Raw genomic sequence first — 15,692 nt, 5'->3', positions numbered from 1 at the left:
TGTGAGATGGAGCCCCACAACCAGCTCAGATCTCAGCAGAAAAGGCTGCTTGAGATTCTCTTTTTTTCCTTCTTCCTCTGCCCCTCCCCCTACTCATACTGTCTTTTTTCAAATAAATACATCTTTAGAAAAAAAAAAGAAAAATTTCATCATTATTATTCATTACACAGTGGTAATCTCAAGTATCAGTCTTCTAGTGGAATTACAATAATAATAGACTCATGGAAATGATAGATTAAGAAACAACTAGAAAAAGATGAAAAGTCAGAGAACCTTGATTAAATCTCTGTTGAGCCTTTTATTTCATGTGTGGCCATGAGCGGGTCACTGAGCATTTCTCTGAGCCTTAGTTTCCTCATCTTCAAAATGATCTTTCAGGAAGTCATTGTAAAGACAAAAATGGAATAAATGATTAATGGTAATACATTATAAAATATATTTATTGTAGTTGCTAAGGTCAAAGGGCACTATACAATTTTGAGATATCTTCTAAATTGTCTAGGAAACATACACTATGTAGCACTTTAGTTAATTCATGAGGATAACAACCCACTTTTATCCATCTTAGTATCCGTGAAAGATTAACATAAGTAAATCTTAAATCTTATTAGATAAAATGAAGTATATTTTATTGAGTTCTTTATTTCTGAAAGTTAGCAATTCATGTGGTTGGATGTTTTGTGTTTTTCTAACAACCGGGACATTTATTTAGCCAGAATTTTTCCCCCTCATCATTCCTGTCTGTTCTTTTTCTTTATTGAATAAAGGCGAGCTTTCATACTTTTCCTAACGTACTGGACATTTAAATTTTAGTATATGATTTCATTTTTATTTGGGATAATTGTGATAAATAATAACTACATTTGTTGAGCCCTGGAATTGTGATAAACACAATGTAAAGCATTTTACATGTATTAACATATTTGATCCTCATGACAGTCCTATGAGAGGGCTTATGCTTTCCTCATTTACTGATTAAAGATGAAGACACAAAAGTAGGTATCTTTCTCTGAAATCACCCTTTAAGAGACAAAATGGGAGTTTGCACCTAGGCCATCTGATTGCAGAGCCTAGGCTCATCATATTCAAGTCAGGCTCCGCCGCGTAATCTCTTGCAGGTCTGCTTGTGAGCGTTCTTAGAATGAAGCTTTGGGCACCACAATTCCTGTGGGGGTTGACTTGGAGGCATTCGATTCCAATAGCAACCATATAAGTAAAATTCTCCCGGAGTCCTACTAGTGCTTTCTAACTCATTATATGGAAACAAACATATGGAATCAATTTCACATGGTCGGTAGGCAGAGATATAAAAGGAAAGATATTAAATGATAAAAAACTTTCCTTTTGCATCTCTGACTGCCCTCGGTGGTTTTATAGGGTCATCAAAATGAGTAGATTACGTGCTGGTGGCACAAAACTGTAAGGCCCACTGAAATAAAAAATACGACAAAGAATGTGCCGTAAAATATGCTAACTCAAGTTGCGTTTGATTCATTTATTGCTATTTTCTCATTGTTAGCATTTCAGTGTTGTCAGCATGGCTAATGTTGCTAGGAGGTGAGATGTTTTATTAACCTGGGGATTAGGGCTTCAACGTACACATTCAGTTCATAACGATCTCTAATTGGAGAATGGGCTTATGAGTTTTGTCCATGTGGTGTTTTTAATTTTTTTTTTTTAATTTAGAAGTCCTGGAAAAGTCAAGCCCTCCCCTGTTTATGACATTCCCTACTGCCACTCCCTACTGTCTTATTTCTTTATAGATACTGAATAGTGTTGTTCACTGAGCCTGTGTAGGTACTTGAATTATTGACTCTTGATTTAGACGATGTAAAGAGCCAAAATGTATCAAGATTTTGGTGTTAAAATTTATTTTTTGTTCTCTCTTATAGGATGGAGAACCTAATAAGGGGAAGGAATCCCCCACAATATCAGAGAAGTCCTTGTAAAGAAGTTCGTGCAGCACTTCGGAAGAGGCCTGAAGAAGAGTGTAAGTATGTTTAATAGGACTAAGATATGTTCTAGATAGATTTTGGTGAGTAACATTTAAAATAAAGGATTAACTTTTGAGTGATTAGTCAAATGACAGAAGTACTTAATAAATATTTGTTGAATTAAATTGAACATTTTTTTAAAAAAATATGATTAAATGATACCTGGATTCAGACAGTAGGAACATTGTTTTCTTACAACTTTCTTACAAGTTTCTCTTGTACTTCAAGATGTTCTACTGAGTTCCCTGTTCAAATAGGATTGGAAAACGCTACATAATCTACCATGTTTTCATACCATAAATATTAATGTTTCTGAGGAGGTCTGAAGTAGAAGAAATTTTTGAAATGTGTTTAAAATCATTATGTTCCACTTTCATTTAACCAGACTCTTTCAATATTTTTTTTTGACCTGAGGACTCTTTGAAAACCACTGCATTAGACTAAAGAATAAATGTCTAATGGTAAACAAAAAACCATAAGGCAAAAAGGAACATTTGATTAATCAAATTTAGAAAAGCATTTTGAAAGACGGAAGTTATTTATCTTACTATAAAGTCATTTTACTCCATCAGCAAATTAGTCAATATTGGAATATGCGATCGTCTATGAGGACTTTATTTTAATATTTCTGGTCTGTAGCATTGTTGGAGACACTTGATACAGTATTTGCATTTTAAGTTTCTAAGATGACCAATAATACTAACTTTCCTCCTGCAATGTGCACATAGTTATTTTCAAGGAACTGGATCGCATTCTATCATGGCAAAAATGTATGTGAATTTTGTCCTTTTAGAGAAACTTACATTTTATAAGGATAGAGCTAATGCAGTGGGTTTTTTGTCATATATAGCTTAATAGACTTTTAGGATTGTATTGGCATTTTAAATTACTTTGAAGTACACTGTTCTGAGTAAAGAGCAAGTACATGAAAGTTGGGCCAACTCATGGCAAGTAGAGTGTTTTCATTCTATTTTGTTTTTATTATAAAGTTTAGACAACCTGATTGGTTATCATCTGTGTCATTCAGTATAGTGTTAATTTTTTTTCTTTTTCTTAATGTTGGTTTTCTTTTAATTAATGGGTTTACTGCTTCTAACACTATAAACAATTCCCAGTTAAAACTAAAATTTGAAAATGAAGATGGAGTTCTGGGCAACATAATACTAAAACTATAGGATACAGACTCTTGCACAAAAGTACTGCTTTTTGGTTGGGTTCGTAGGGAAGCTCTGTGGTTTCTCCTCTATGCTGGTTTAATGCAATTAACTTAGTCCCTGGTATATTTCTTCAGAATTTATTTTAAAATTTATAAGGGATTTTGGTGAATAAATCTATCATTGGTTCTCTCAGAACTGATATTTAGGATGTATATATATAGTGATTTTGCAAAATTCTGAGTTAGTCTAGGATGGAGGTTGACCACTGGGTCCATTGACAAATCCAGCCTGACACCTGTTTCTGTAAATAAAATTTTGTTGAAGCACACTCATCTCTTATTTTATTAGGTATTGTGTTTATCTGCTTTCACACTACGGAGGAAAAGTTGAGTAGTTATGACAGAGACTATATGGCCCACAAGGCCAAAAGTATTTATCTGATTCTTTACAGGAAAGGGTTTTAAACCCAGTTCTGGGTCACTGGTTCTCAAAGTGTGGTCTTCAGACTAGCGACAGTAGCAGCATCTGGGAACTTGTTAGAAATGCAGATTTTAAGAGCTGCCACCCACATCTACTGAATCAAAACCTCTGAGAGTTGGGTGCAGGAATCTGTGTGTTTAGAAGAACCCTGCAGGCGTTCTGATGCAAGCTCAAATTTGAAAACCTCTAGCCTAAGGCAAATGACTGACTGCAAATAATGGTAAATCATCATGGAGACAAAAGACTAATAAAGGTACGCATACGTCAGAGTTAAGCCTTACCACTGTTTCATGTAAGGTACATAAAATGACTGATGCTTGTATTATAACAAACAAGTTGTCATCAACTGGAGGGGGGCAGTCAGGGCAAGTTTTCAAATATCCTTACAGGAAGTCAGTTGGGTTGACTAAGCTATTGAACATGGAAAGCCATAATGAGAAATAAGAAACTCGTAAAATGTTATTCTCTTCCAGAGAGGTCTTCATTATCCCTTGTTAGTATAATGAGCAGTTCCTCTTGCCTTGTTACAGACCAGTGTTAATTCCCTAAGTAAGAAGCTTCTTTTTCGGAATGAAAGCTGCGGATCACATTAGTTAATTAAGACATTAGCTTCAGAGTCACACAGAAGGGTTTATTCTCTAATGTGACACTTAATGTGACCAGCTGCAGGAACCTGGGTATTGCTTTTTTTAATCTAAGACTCCATTTACTTATCTGAAAAATGAGGATAATGATAGAGTCTACCTTGTAGGGTTGCTTTGAGAATGAAAGTTAAATATTTATAGAGGCATACCTTGGAGATATTCCAGACAATGGAATTGCCATAAAGCCAATAGCGCCATAAAATTAGTCAAATGAGGGATCCCTGGGTGGCGCAGCGGTTTGGCGCCTGCCTTTGGCCCGGGGCGCGATCCTGGAGACCCGGGATCGAATCCCACGTCGGGCTCCCGGTGCATGGAGCCTGCTTCTCCCTCTGCCTGTGTCTCTGCCTCTCTCTCTCTGTGTGACTATCATAAATAAATAAAAATTAGAAATAATTAAAAAAAATTAGTCAAATGATTTTTTTTGTTTGTTTCCTAGTGCATATGACCACTAGAAAGTGTAGTCAGTCGATAATGTTACGTTTAACAAAGTGATGTACATACCCTAGTTAAAAAAAAAAGTGATGTACATAACCTAGTTAAAAAAAAAAAATTCCTTTATGGCTAAAAAATGCAAACTGTCACCTCAGCTTTCAGTGAATTGTTATCTTTTTGCTGGTGGATGATCTGGCCTCGGTGTTGGTGCCTGCTGACTGGTCAGAGGGGTGGTGGCTGAAGGTTGGGGCGGCCACGGCAATTTCTTAAAATAAGGCAACACGAAATGTTGCCACATTAATTGACTTTTCTTTTCACAAACGATTTCTCTGTAGCATATGATGCTGTTTGCTAGCATTTTACCCACAGTAGAACTTCTTCCCAAATTGCAGTCAGTCCTCTCAAACCCTGCTGCTGTTTGATCAACTAACTTCATGTGATACTCTCAATGCTCCATTGTCATTTTAACCATCTCCACAGCATCCTCACCAGGAGTAGATTCCATCTCAGAAAGCCACTCTCCTGGCTCATCCATAAGAAGCAACTTCTTATCTGTTAAGGTGTGATCATGAGATCGCAGCAATTCAGCACACCTTCAAGTGCCATTTCTAATTCTAGGGCTCTTGCTGCTCCCACCACATCTGCAGTTAACTTCCTTCATTGAAGTCTTGGAGCCCTCAAAGTCACCCATGAGGGCTCAAATGAACTGCTTCCAAACTCCCATTAAAGGTGACACTTTGACCTCTTCCCTTGAATCACAAATGTTCTTAGTGGCATCTAGAATGTTGAAACGTCTCCAGAGGTTTTCAATGGACTTCGCCCAGATCCATTAGAGAAATCACTACCTATGGCAGCTATAATCTTACAAAACGTATTTTCTAAGTAATAAAAATCAAAAAGCTAAATGATTCTGCAACCCATGGACTACAGCATGAATGTTGTGTTAGCGGACATTGAGACAACATGAATCTCGTTGTACATCTTCATCAGAGCTCTTCAGTGACCAGGTGCATTGTCAATGAGCAGTCATATTTTGAAAGGAATTTTTTTCTAAGCAGTAGTTCTCAACAGTGGGCTTAAAATACCCAGTAAACGGTGCTATAAATGGATATGCTGTCACCAGGCTTTGTTCCATTTATAGAGCATAGGCAGAGTAGATTTAGCATAATTCTTAAGGGCTCTAGGATTTTTGGGACGGTCATTGAGCATTGATATGAACTTAAAGTCACCAGCTGCATTAGTCCCTAACAAGAGAGTTAACTGTCCTTTGAAGCTTTGAAGCCTGGCATTGACTTCCCCCTCTAGCTAGGAAAGTCCTAGATGGCACCTTCTTCCATAGGAGGCTATTTCAGGGGCTCCTGGGTGGCTCATTTGGTTGAGCATCTGACTCTTGATTTCAGCTCGGGTCATGATCTCGGGGTCCTGAGATGGAGCCCCGTGTTGGGCTCTGCACTCAGCATGGAGTCTGCTTGTCCCTCTCCCTCTGTTCCTTCCCCTACGCTCACTCTCTCTCTCAAATAAATAAATAACATCTTTAAAAAAAATAAAAGAAGGCTGTTTCATCCACATTAAAAGTCTGTTGTTTAGTGCAGCCACCTTCGTGAATTATCTTACCTAGATGCTCTGGGTACCTTGCTATGGTTCCACATCAGCACTTGTTGCTTCACCTTGCACTTGTATGTTATGAAGACAGCTTCTTGCCTCAAGCCTCACGTACCAACCTCTGCTAGCTTCAGACTTTTCTTCTGCAGCTTCCTCGCCTCTCTGAGCCTTTACAGAATTGAGAGAGTTAGGGCCTTGCTCTGGATTAGGCTTTGGCTTCAGGGAGTGCTGGGGCTGATTTGATCTAGCCCGACCATGAAAACTTTACCCATATCAGCAATAAGGGTATTTCTCTCTCTCTCTTTTTATTAGAGAGAGATTTATTATCATTTTTTAAAAGATTTTATTTATTTATTCATGAGAGACACACACACACAGAGAGAGAGAGAGAGAGAGAGAGAGGCAGAGACACAGGAGGCAGAGGGAGAAGCAGGATCCATGCAGGGAGCCCGATGTGGGACTCGATCCCGGGACTCCAGGATCATGCCCTGGGCTGAAGGCGGCGCTAAACCGCTGAGCCACCCGGGCTGCCCTCTCTTTCTTATCATTCATGTGTTCACTGGAATAGCACTTTTAATTTCCTTCAAGAACTTTTCCTTTACATTTACAACCTACCTAACCATTTGGCACCAGAGGCCTAGCTTTCAGCCTGTCTTGGCTTTTGACATACCTTCTTCATTGAGCTTAACTATTTCTAGCTTTTGCCTTAAAATGAGAGCCATATGACTCTTCTTTTCACTTAAACACTCACAGGCCATGATAGGGTTATTAACTGACCTACTTTCGATATTGTTGTGTCTCGGGGAATAGGGAGTCCTAGAAGAGGGAGAGAGATGGTGGTTGGCGGAACAGTCAAAACACATACACTTATGGATTAAATCTGCTATCCTACGTGGACACAATTTGTGGCTCCCCAAAACAATCCCAATAGCAACAGGAGACAGCACTGGTCTCAGACGACCAGGACAGATATAATAGTAATGAAAAAGTTTGAAATTTTGCAAGAATTACCAAAATGTGACAGAAAGACATAAAGTGACATAAAGTGAAAATGCTGTTTGAAAGATGACACAGATAGACCAGCTCCATATAACCTTTAATTTGTAAAAACTCAATTATCTGTGAAGCACCATACTGTGAAGTGCAATAAAACGAGGTACACCTGTAGTCATTACTTGATATAGAACCTCGGACATAGCAAGTTTTCTTTTCTTTCCTCCCTCTTCCTTTTCACTTGTTCTCCTTATTCCAAACTAAGAATCTCGTGTGAGGATAATGAGCATGTTTCTGATCACAGAAATAGAAATTAATAGAAAGTACTACCCCTATTTTTAAAAAACAATAATGCATAGCAAGCAACAGGTTGTACAAAAATGACATAAATCTGAAATTCTTGCAGCAGTGTTAGGTAGTAATCCAATGGTAGGTAGTAATTTTCTCACACAATGGCATAGCTCTTTCTCTGTTATTCTACAAATTCCATATGGAATCTTGACCAAGACTTGCTGGGTCAATTGCCATGGAAAGCTGCCACCTTAGAAAACCATCACAGAAAGCCAAATGGTACTGGCTTCTCTGTGCTGAGAATTGGAAGGAATAGTAGAGCTTGACTCCTTTAGATGCAAGGAGAGGCCTGTTTCATTTGGCCATATCGCATACAGAAAATTTTGCTAGGTAGCATAATTCATACTGCTTTCTTTTACAATTTTTTATACTTTTCTGCAGTATTTTCAATGTGAAGATCAACCTTAGGTCGCCAGACATAACTCTTAACCAATTATGTCATGTGAATTATATCTTGCTCTTCTACGCCGAGCATAGTCAAGCAAACTTTCAGTAAAAATAAATTGCTTCCTACAAGACAGACTTTGAAACATGCTCAAGTTCTATCCCATTAAGAAAACAAATATATAAATTCTGTCCTCCAGATCCCAGCCCCATTCAGCTACAGCAGTACATTCTTGTTTTACTCCTAGGTAAGCCTCTGTAAGAGTCATCCATACTCACTCCATCTATTTATCTCCCACTCACTCCTCCAAACCCATGCAATCTGGATCCTCCCCAGCCACTCAACTGAAACAGCTTTCATCCAGACCACCAATAATCGCTCTGTGTTGCTATTATTTGTTTTCTATTGCCATGTAGCAAATTCTACAAACGTACTGGCTAAGACAGCCCTCATTTATTACCTTGCAGTTTCTATGGTTGGTAGTCCAGGGTGGGTTTAGCCAGCTTCTCAGCTTCAGGATCTTACCAGGTAGAAGTCTCATCATGAGCTCAATTGAGGAAGCATCCGTTTCTGAGCTTACTCAGGCTGTAGGAAGAATTTGTTTCCTTACGGTTGTATAACCGAAAGCCCTGCTTTTTGCTGACTTCCAGCTAGAGGCCACTTTTTGTGTTAGAGGCCTCCTACCGTTCCTTGCTATATGTACATTCTCAGTATGGCTGCTCACTTCATTGAGCCAACAAGGAGACTCTGTCCTCAGGGAAGGCGCTGTCCATCTTTTAAGGGACAGAAATAAAAGAAAATCTACTTTTGTTTAATTCACAGTTAATTGATTTGGGGCCCTACCTGCACCATTACCTTATCCATATTCTGTTTCCTAAAAGCAAGTCACAGATCCTACCCACATCTGAAGGGTATTATGCAGACCTTGAGCATTTGGGGGTATGATGATCATGGGACCATGTTAGAATTCTGCTTACTACTTGTTAATTCCACTAGGCAATTTTTGTAATGCTCTTTTTATTTAAGTTCCTAGCAAGAATCAATACTGTTGATTATTTCTTTCTTTTAAAAATCTTCTAATTGGGATCCCTGGGTGGCGCAGCGGTTTAGCACCTGCCTTTTGCCCAGGGCGCGATCCTGGAGACCCGGGATCGAATCCCACGTCGGGCTCCCGGTGCATGGAGCCTGCTTCTCTCTCTGCCTGTGTCTCTGCCTCTCTCTCTCTCTCTATCATAAATAAATTTAAAAAAATATAAAAATATAAAAATCTTCTAATTTTTTGGCTATCATAATATAATACTCTTCTGATTTTTCTCCATCTCTCTGGTTATGCTTTTATATGTACAACTTGCTCTTTCCAGCCACTACATATTAAAATTTCTGGATACTATTTGAAGTCTTCTTCCAAATATACTTATCCATGAACAACCTCATTACACCCACAGCATCAGTTATTCCTATAATTAGATATCTCACAAATTGATACCTCGAACCCACACCTCTCTCCATATATCCAAACATCTGCTTGATACATCCCCAAACCGGAGCTTCTTCCACTGTTTCTTTTTTCTTTTTTTCTTTTCTTTTTTTTTTTTTTTTTGGTCTAAATGTTATATGTTATTAACTATTCAAGTTGAAAAAGACACAAACCTAGGAGTGATTTTTCTTATCTTCTTCTCCTTTTCCTTTTATGTCCACCATAATCTCAAGGCTTCTTAATTTTACCTTCTGAATATGTTTTGAATCTATTTCCAAATCATCTTCTCTGCAAAGATTTTAAGACTCTACCAAATACTCCTATAAGTTGTTTTCCTACATGGTGTTCTGAAACCTTTCATTTTAAAATGATTCCATGGCTTTTCACTGTTCATTTAAGAAAGACAGAAGCCTCACTGCAGTTTATAGGACCTTGCAGAGTCTAACTTGTATCCATTCCTTCAGCTTCATCACATACTCTATTCCCTTACTCTCTTTATTCCAACCACATGGGCTTTCTTTTATTTCCTGAATGTATTCAGTAATAGGTAAACAAAATATGTATATTTTTAAATGATATGGAATCACAGAATAACAACAATGTAAAAAATTACCCTGGAAAGGAAGATTATTCTTTTGGAAAATATTGAATGTAGAAACCAGAAAAATTTAGATAGCTGTATGAAATTTTTAATAATCACAAGAAGATGAATATCTATGAAATAGCTGCAAAGTAAACAATAAGGAAAAAACAGCATTTTTCTTTCAAAAAGCAAAAGGAAGAAATAAAAATGAACATTGATGAAGAAAGGTATAAAGAAACTTAAGAAAAGCAGATAAAATCTTCACTGGGATCAGTAAAAGAAGAATTGACATTGTAAAAATATAAGATATTGGAAGAACAAATATAGAACATCCATGAATACAAAGGAAATATGACCAAAACAAAAAAAGATGGAGGAGAATAATGGCAAATGTATAGAAATAAAAAATGGAAGTCCCTCCTAAGAATGAAAAGTTGTTCTAAGAAAGAAATCTAAATGATTGAAAGAAAAAATAATCAAAGACTTAACTGGTTATACTTTTCAGGATAGTAAAAACAAGTGACCACATATTAAAATGTCTTACAGTGTACTATACAGTCATTTAAATGAGATCTGCATCTAGACACATCCAGAGAAAAATTTTAAATTATATCATCAGCTCTTTAAAGAGCAAGATACCTGTCTTATTTACCGTTATATCAACAACACACAGTATAGTGCCTAGAACTTGGGAGATATTTAACACATATTTCAGAAAAGTGAAGAAAATAATTACTTAACTTTTAAAATAAAAGTGCACATAGGAATCTGGCTGAAAGAAAGAAAGAGAGGGGAAGAGGAGAGAAATAAATAGAGAAACAAAGAAAGAGAAAGAGAACTGAAGGATGTGAGGAAGGAGTAAATGAAGGGAGAGAGGAAGGAAGAACGGAAGAACAATTTTTTTATTTTAAAATAGATGTCACAAACTCATGGACTCATATTTTTCCTGTTCTTTCTTTCTAAATGCAACTGAATACCCTGAAAATTATTCAATGGACCATGGTGAAAGGATTATGAGGGCTTAAAAGAAGGCAAACTGGCTGGGACTTCAGTAATTGAGGATAGACGGTATCTTTTTTTTTTTTTAAGATTTTATTTATTTATTTATGAGAGACACAGAGACAGAGAGAGAGGCAGAGACACAGGCAGAGGGAGAAGCAGGCTCCATGCAGGGAGCCCAACATGGGACTCGATCCCGGGTCTTCAAGATCACACCTTGGGCTGAAGGAGGCGCTAAACCGATGAGCCACCCGGGCTGCCCGGATAGACAGTATCTTTTGAGTATTTCTTTTTATCCATATATCCCTACACTGAGCACCAGAGAAAACTGCAAACTGGCACTGTCAAAAGACATTCTTCATCATCATCATCATCATCATCATCATCCTCCTCAAGAAAAGCCTGCTCTCCTAATCCACAGGAGTGGGACAGGAAAAGCCTAAGTAGATACCTTGGAGAGAGCCCTAACCTTTATTCTAAACTCCCAGTTTACAGGCAATTTAATCCACCTACAGTAGCAGATCAATGAGGCCCTGCCACCCAGTCCTACTTTCTCTGGCACACAGACCTATCTAGTGGTAACAACGGTGGCTTTGAAACCCTGTGACCTTCCACTCAGTGGCATAAGGAGACCCAGACCCAGTAGTTTCTGTGCCTTCCCAGTAAGTAACTCAGTAACATTAGGGAGCCCAGAAAGGCACTTCCACTCTGACAGATGTCACTAGTAGGATTTGAGCAATAGCCCAGAGGTGCCAGAAGAATAAAGCAGACCAGAGTAGCATTAACCTTACAAGGAATTAGGAAACTGTCATTGTAACTGAAGCCCATAAAAGTAGGCCAGAATCTACATGCTAAATCTAAACAGGATAAGTGCCTGGTAAAAGTAGAAGATTCTTGGGGCACCTGGGTGGCTCAGTGGTTGAACATTTGCCTTCAGCTCAGGGCGTGATCCTGGGGTCCTGGGATCAAGTCCCACATTAGGCTCCCCGCTCTGAGCCTGCTTCTCCCTCTGCCTATGTCTCTGCCATTCTCTCTCCATCTCTCTCTCTCCCTCTCTCATGAATAAATAAATAAAATCTTAAAAAAAAAAAAAAAGTAGAAGATTCTTACAGGTTCAAGAGTCTCCTAGAATAATAACCAAAATGTCCAAGATACAATCGATAATTATATATACCAATGGTATTATTATGCATTTGTAAGATAAAAAGATGGTATTATACCGCTCTGTCAGGAGCCAGGAAAACAACAATCAATGAGAAATAACAATCATTTGACACCATTACTACAATGAATTAGATGTTGGAATAATCTGACAAGGAATTGAAGCAGGCATTACAAAAATGCTTCAATAAACAATTACATAATCTCTTGACACAAATGAAAAAAATAGAAAATCTCAGCAAAGAAAAGTTATTAAAAAACAGAAATTATCTAACTGAAGAATTTAATGACCAAAATAAAAATCTTGCTGAATAGACTTAATAGAGTGAAAATGGCAGAGAATAGAGTAAGTGAGCTGGAAAACAAATGATTCAAATTTACTCAATCTGAACAACAAAGAGAATAATGGACGACATAAATGAACAGAACTTCAAGAATTTATGCAAAAATAACAAAAAAATCTAATATTTTTATCATTAGAGTCTCAGAAAAGAAATAGAGCATTTGAAAAAAAGTATTTGAAGATGTATTGGTTGTAAACTTTCCCAAATTAGTAAAAGACATAAATTTAGACATCCAAGAGGCAAGATGACCTCCAAATATGATAAACCCTAAAATATCTCCACCAAGATATGTCATAATTAAACTTCTGAAAACTAAGGATAGAGAAGAAAATCTTATAAAAAGCCAGAGAGAAATAAAACCTTGCCCTTTTACCTATAAAGGAACAAAAATTCAAATAATGGTGAAAGAAAAACAATAGAATGGATAAAAATAGAAGCATAATAAAACTTTTTTATCTCATATTTTATAGTTGAAGCAAAAATTAACACTTGATAAGGTGCACAATGTATGTAGAAGAAATAAGTAAGATAAGTACACAAAGTGGGGAGAGCAAAGGGACCTAAATTAATAAGGTTTCTCTACTTCACTTTAAGTGGTAATGACATTGAATCCAGTAGATTGTGGTAAATTACATAGGTATGTTTTAATATCCATAGCAACTGCTAAGAAAATTATACAAAATTATATACTCAAAAATTAGAAAAAAAATTATGAATCATATATAAATAAAAATTGAGCTTAAAAAAACTGAATAACCCACAGAAAGGAAAGAAAAAAGAAACAGAGGAATGAGAAACCAAGGGAATAAACAGCAAATAACAAACTGGCAGACTTAAGCCTTAAAATATCAGTAATTGCATTAATTAAAAAGGGTATAAATGCTTCAATTAAAAGGCAGAACTTGTCAGATTAAAGACAAGGATAAAGGATAAAAGGCAAGACATCATGTGTAGTCTATAAAAAAATCTCTTTAAATTAAAGACACAGAAATATTAAATATGAAAGGATAAAAAAGGAGCTATCTCACAGTGTTTAAATGAAAGCTAGAGTGACTATATTTATATCAGGAAAATTAAGTTCAAAGTTAAACATAATAAAGAAAGTCATTTCGTAGTGATAAAGGGGCCAGTTCATCAGGAGACTATACTAATCAATCCTTTTTATTTATTTATTTATTTATTTATTTATTTATTTATTTTTAAAGATTTTTATTTATTCTTAAAGATTTTTATTTACTCATGGGAGACACACAGAGAAGCAGAGACACAGGTAGAGGGAGAAGCAGGCTCCCTGCGAGGAGCCCGATGTGGGACTCGATCCAGGACCCCGGGATCATGCCCTGAGCGAAAGGCTGCTCAACCACTGAGCCTCCCAGGCATCCCAATCCTCAATTTATTTTTTACAAATGTATATTTTCTTAGACTTTTCCTATAACTTTAAGCTCTATATACTTCTCCTTTATTTTTTTGTAATTTTTTAAAAATTTTTATTTATTTATGATAGTCACAGAGAGAGAGAGAGAGAGAGGCAGAGACACAGGCAGAGGGAGAAGCAGGCTCCATGCAGGGAGCCCGACGTGGGATTCAATCCCGGGTCTCCAGGATCGCGCCCTGGGCCAAAGGCAGGCGCCAAACCGCTGCGCCACCCAGGGATCCCTATACTTCTCCTTTAGCCTAGTTTTGTTATAATGTTTTTTTTTTTAACAATTTAATTTTCAATAGCTAAGAAATTCCTGGTTAGCATAGCTAGGGGTGTGACCTGCCTTTAAAAAAACCACCATTGTGGGAGGCCTGGGTCGCTCAGCTGGCTAAGGGCCTGCCTTTGGCTCAGGAGCTGCTCCGGGGTCATGGGCTGGAGCCCCACCGTGGGCTCCCTGCTGCTCCATGTGGGGAGTCTGCTTCTCCCTCTTCTCTCTGCTGGTGCTCTCTCACTATTTCTCTCTCTCTCTCAAATAAATAGATTAAATCCTCTTTAAAAAAAAAAACACTTATTTGTATATAGAGAAATGTTTATGAAGGTGTCATGTTTCCTCAGCATGAAACTGAGTCAATATTATGGAAACTGAAATCTGTTGGGTTTCTGAATAATAAGAAAAATTCATTGAAAGGGTTCTTTTTTTATTTGACTTTCTTATAGGCTTATTAGGAATTAATGAACTTCTATCCTTACGGCAAGGGTATTATACCTTCTATTGGAGACAATATACTTGATATTATCAGGAGGTAACAGTTAAAATTATTGTTGTTTTCAAATAACTGCTACCTTTCCAAATGTCAGAGTATGCTTCTATTGACCAGGTTGGTGAAAATCATGGTGATTCGTCATGTTCTTGCCTTCATGTCTGTCGAAAGTTCTTGAACATGATTTAACCCTCCTCTGATGGTTCAAGGACAGCTTTATAAACACCCATTACTGTAAAATGTGGTAATAGAACTTGATTTGTGCTTTCTCCATATCAAGTTGTCAGCTGTCACTTTTGCTGTGGTTACTCTTGCTTTTTTTTTTTTTTACTTTTTTTTTTTTTTTACTCTTGCTTTTAAGCTAAGCTTTCTTCTGACGTCTTGTTTCCTGTTTTAGTTTCCTCCTTCAGAAAGGTGATAAACCACCCTTGTTAAAATTAAAAAATAAATCAGTGTTCATGAATCAAAGATTGAAAACTAATCAATCCTTGGATGATGCATGGTAAACAAGTTAGAGAAATACGGGACATTAAGTGCAGGAGTGGGGGGGGTTATTGTAAAGGATCCCGAGGTTACCCTCTGTCTACCAGACCTCACTGGATCCCTGGATACTTGTGTTTCTTTACCAGGTTCCGATTTCAAACCATGTAGCCATGACTCAACTCTGATGCTGGTGACCTGGGGCTGCTGTCATCTCGCTCAGTTGGTTAGGGACTTACGCCTTGGGGGGTGGAGAGGAAATCTGATGAAGATCATATCCAGGAAAGAAATTCATGAAATCCTCCGGCTTTATACTTACAGACCTTGCACGTATGCACGATGTCAATGTACAAAGGAAGAATTCTTATCTTTTCTGGACTTCTCTTTATGCTAGAAAACCTCAAAAAAAAAAAAAAAAAAAAGGAAAGG

General features: G+C 37.3%; 1 protein-coding gene across 6 annotated transcripts in view; it reads left to right on the top strand.

The window, feature by feature from the left end:
* The window catches only part of LRRC7 (leucine rich repeat containing 7), a 492,830-nt gene that overhangs the window by 103,404 nt on the left and 373,734 nt on the right, over positions 1–15,692 (top strand). For all 6 annotated transcript variants that reach the window (XM_041746971.1, XM_041746970.1, XM_041746976.1 and 3 more), the window contains exon 2: positions 1,893–1,990. In XM_041746971.1, coding sequence (XP_041602905.1) covers positions 1,893–1,990 — 98 coding nt within the window. The remainder of the gene's footprint in view (positions 1–1,892; positions 1,991–15,692) is intronic.

This window comes from Vulpes lagopus, chromosome 3 (genome assembly GCF_018345385.1).
Source record: "Vulpes lagopus strain Blue_001 chromosome 3, ASM1834538v1, whole genome shotgun sequence".
Taxonomy (NCBI): Eukaryota; Metazoa; Chordata; class Mammalia; order Carnivora; family Canidae; genus Vulpes; species Vulpes lagopus.
The sequence above is the reverse complement of the archived record's forward strand: the minus strand, read 5'-3'. Positions and strand labels throughout refer to the sequence as shown.